At 46.6% G+C, this 3,405-nt stretch overlaps 1 protein-coding gene across 2 annotated transcripts in view; it reads left to right on the top strand.

The window, feature by feature from the left end:
* The window catches only part of SPECC1 (sperm antigen with calponin homology and coiled-coil domains 1), a 258,533-nt gene that overhangs the window by 130,487 nt on the left and 124,641 nt on the right, over positions 1-3,405 (top strand). For both annotated transcript variants that reach the window (XM_023514043.1, XM_023514042.1), the window contains exon 4: positions 732-2,311. In XM_023514043.1, coding sequence (XP_023369811.1) covers positions 732-2,311 — 1,580 coding nt within the window. The remainder of the gene's footprint in view (positions 1-731; positions 2,312-3,405) is intronic.

The raw sequence follows: 3,405 nt of genomic DNA on the forward strand, positions 1-3,405 counted from the left end.
TGGGGATTCGAACCCGCCACCTTAGGTGTATGTGGCTGGTGCCTTAGCCGCTTGAGCCACAGGCGCCAAGCCCTAATGGTTTTTTTAAAAGAAACTCACAGTGAACTTAACAATTTGTCAAAAAGCTGTTGTTTAATTGGCCACATTATCAGTTCAAATGAGCTAAAATTTAAGTTACCAAAAACCCAACTCTGAAGGTGACTGATGTGAAGGGTATGTGCTGGCTCGTGTAACTGGAAGGCCAGCACCAGGCTGCACTCCAAGTTGACCCAATTCGGCAACACGTCAGTGCCGTGGAGGATTTAGCTTCTTTCTTTCCATGCTACAGCCTGAGCACTCACCTGCGTCTTGTTCCGACAGGGTGGTTGCAAACCATTCCCAGCCCCGGGCAGTTTCTCTCCCCTGCCTGGGGATGTTAACAGCTTGCCCAGAAAACCTCCCGTGTCTCATTGATCCTGACTGAGGTGTTTGCCCGTGCCCTGAACCAGCCACTGTGGCTGGGGATGGGACTTGTGAGCAGCTCAGACTGAATCCGCTTCCCACAAAGTGCAGGCTGTGGGGGGAGGCACCTAAACGCAGTCAGAACTGGGTCATTGTCTAGGAGAAGAGGCAGCCGGTAAGGGGCAACAGCCACACTGTCCACTGGGCCATGGGACTTGAAGTCCTTTGGGTTTTGTTTATAAAAGTACTTACGTTTTGCTGATTTTCCCCTTTCTTTCTGTGTCTTTAAGGATCTGTTACAACAACCAAACGGACAGGCATTCCAGCACCACGGGAATTTTCAGTCACCGTCTCGAGAGAGAGGTCTGTGCCGCATGGTCTCTCCAACCCCAGGAAACCGGTGTCCAGTCCGACTTCATCCAGCACCCCCACCCCCACCAAGCACCTGAGGCCCTCTTCCACGAAACCCAGGCAGGAGAATGAGAGTGGAGAAAAGGCCGTGCTGGAGTCCCAGATTCGGGAACTTTTGGCAGAAGCCAAAGCGAAAGACAGTGAAATTAATAGGCTACGAAGTGAGTTAAAGAAATGCAAAGAAAAAAGGACTCTGAACATAGAAGGGGCTGATGCTTTGGGGCCAAATGCAGATGGAACATCAGTCTCACCAGGGGACACGGAACCTTTACTAAGAGCTCTTGAGGAGAAAAACAAGAACTTCCAGAAAGAGCTTGCTCACCTGGAGGAAGAAAACCAGGCCTTGAAGGAGAAACTGACCTGTCTTGAGCAATCTCCAAATTCAGAAGGGGCAGCAAGTCACACCTGTGACAGCAGCTGCCCAACATCCATAACTCAAGAGTCAAGCTTCGGAAGCCCTACTGGAAATCAGTCGTCAAGTGAGATTGATGATTATAAAAAAGACATACATGGAAATGCATTACGGACATCGGGGTCCTCGAGCAGTGACGTCACCAAAGCGTCTTTGTCCCCAGATGCCTCTGACTTTGAGCACATTACAGCAGACACCCTCTCAAGGCCCCTGTCCTCCACAAGCAACCCCTTGAAGGGTTCCAAGTGTTCCACCGCTGGCAGTTCCCCAAACAATGCGAGTGAACTGTCCCTGGCCTCCCTCACGGAGAAGATACAGAAGATGGAAGAGAATCAGCACAGCACTGCAGAAGAGCTGCAGGCCACGCTGCAGGAGCTGTCAGACCAGCAGCAGATGGTGCAGGAGCTGACGGCCGAGAATGAGAAACTGGTGGACGAGAAGACAATTTTAGAGACATCCTTTCATCAGCATCGAGAGAGGGCAGAGCAGCTAAGTCAAGAAAATGAGAAGCTGATAAATCTTTTACAAGAGCGAGTGAAGATCGAAGAGCCCAGCACTCAGGAAGGGAAACTCCTGGAGCTGGAGCAGAAGTGCGCGGACATTCTCGAGCAGAGCCGCTTTGAGAGAGAGAAGCTGCTCAACATCCAGCAGCAGCTGACCTGCAGCTTACGGAAGGTGGAGGAGGAAAACCAGGGCACCTTAGAAATGATCAAACGCCTGAAGGAGGAAAATGAAAAACTGAACGGGTTTCTAGAACTGGAACGGCACAATAGTAGCGTGATGGCACAAACACTGGAAGAGTACAGAGTTACCCTGGAAGGGGTGAAGGTAGAGAACGGGTCTTTGAAGGCCCATTTGGAGGGAGAGAAGCAAAAGGCCTTAGAGACCAGCACCTTGGGACAGACGGCAGAAAGCTGTGAAGTTCAGGAAATGCTGAGGGTCACTCGAGCTGAGAAGGAGCAACTGGAACTGTCTTGCGCTGAGCTCAGACAAGAATTACTAAAGGCAAACGGTGAAATTAAGCGCATTTCAAGCCTGCTAGCCAAGGTAAGAGGAGATACCTCTTTAAGTGGTACTCGCTCATCTTTGTTGAGATTTGTCTCCTTGATCTTTAAATTCACAGAGCAAAGAAAACCATTTGCTCAGTCTGTTCATTCATGAATCCAGCATTCTCGCTCAAAGACCTGTTAGAGTCCAGACAGATTGGCATTGGGGGTACAAAAATGAAACACCCCGATTTCTGACTATAGGCATTTCAAAGTGTAGGGGGGATGTAATCAAATAAGAACATATGATGCAATGATTAAGAATATCTTAGAGTCCAGCACAAAGAAGAGATGTCTGGTGGGTGGCGCTTGTGGCTCAAAGGAGTAGGGAGCAGGCCCCCTATACCGGATGTGGCAGGTTCAAACCTGGCTGCGGGCCAAATACTGCAAAAAAAAGAAGAGACATCTGGTGTAATATGGGAGAGATGGGGGTAGTGCAAAGAGGACTTCTTGGAAGACGTGGTAACTTGAGTCGTGAAGATTGTGAATTAGTCATATCTATTGGTTAGCATGCTTTTAGCTACTAGGAAGTTTTCCCACTGAACCTCTATTTTGGTGTTTTCTTACAGACACGTGTGTGTACATGTATCTCATAAGTTAAAAAAAACAGTTTATAATAGGATCATCCTGTGCATGTTACTGACTTTTTTTGTGTTTAACTTTTTTTCAGTATATTGTCATCATTAAATATTCTCTTAAAACATTTAAACATTATTTTAAAGGCTGGATAGTAGTTTATTATATAAATATTTCATATTTACCAGTCCCTGGTTGTTGAACATACATGTTTTATTGGACATTTACGTTCTTTCCGGTCTTTCAATATTGTGAATACATTTTTTTATATCTCCCTGAGTGTTTCTTTAGGGGAAATTCCTAGACGTTGACTTACTGAGTCAAAGAGTGTAAACATTTTAAACACTTCCAACACATCCAGCCGCATTGCTCTTCAGAAATACTGCGCCAGTATGTTTCACCAGCAGTTGGTGAGAGCGCTTGTTTCCCTGAACCTTTGCCAACACTTGATATTAAATTGTTAATGTCGTTCAAATCTGTTACTTATTTCCTTTTTTAATCCCTTGCCTCTTTTTTTTT

Source organism: Otolemur garnettii, unplaced genomic scaffold (assembly GCF_000181295.1).
Source record: "Otolemur garnettii isolate 467f Iridium unplaced genomic scaffold, OtoGar3 scaffold00046, whole genome shotgun sequence".
NCBI classification, from domain to species: Eukaryota; Metazoa; Chordata; class Mammalia; order Primates; family Galagidae; genus Otolemur; species Otolemur garnettii.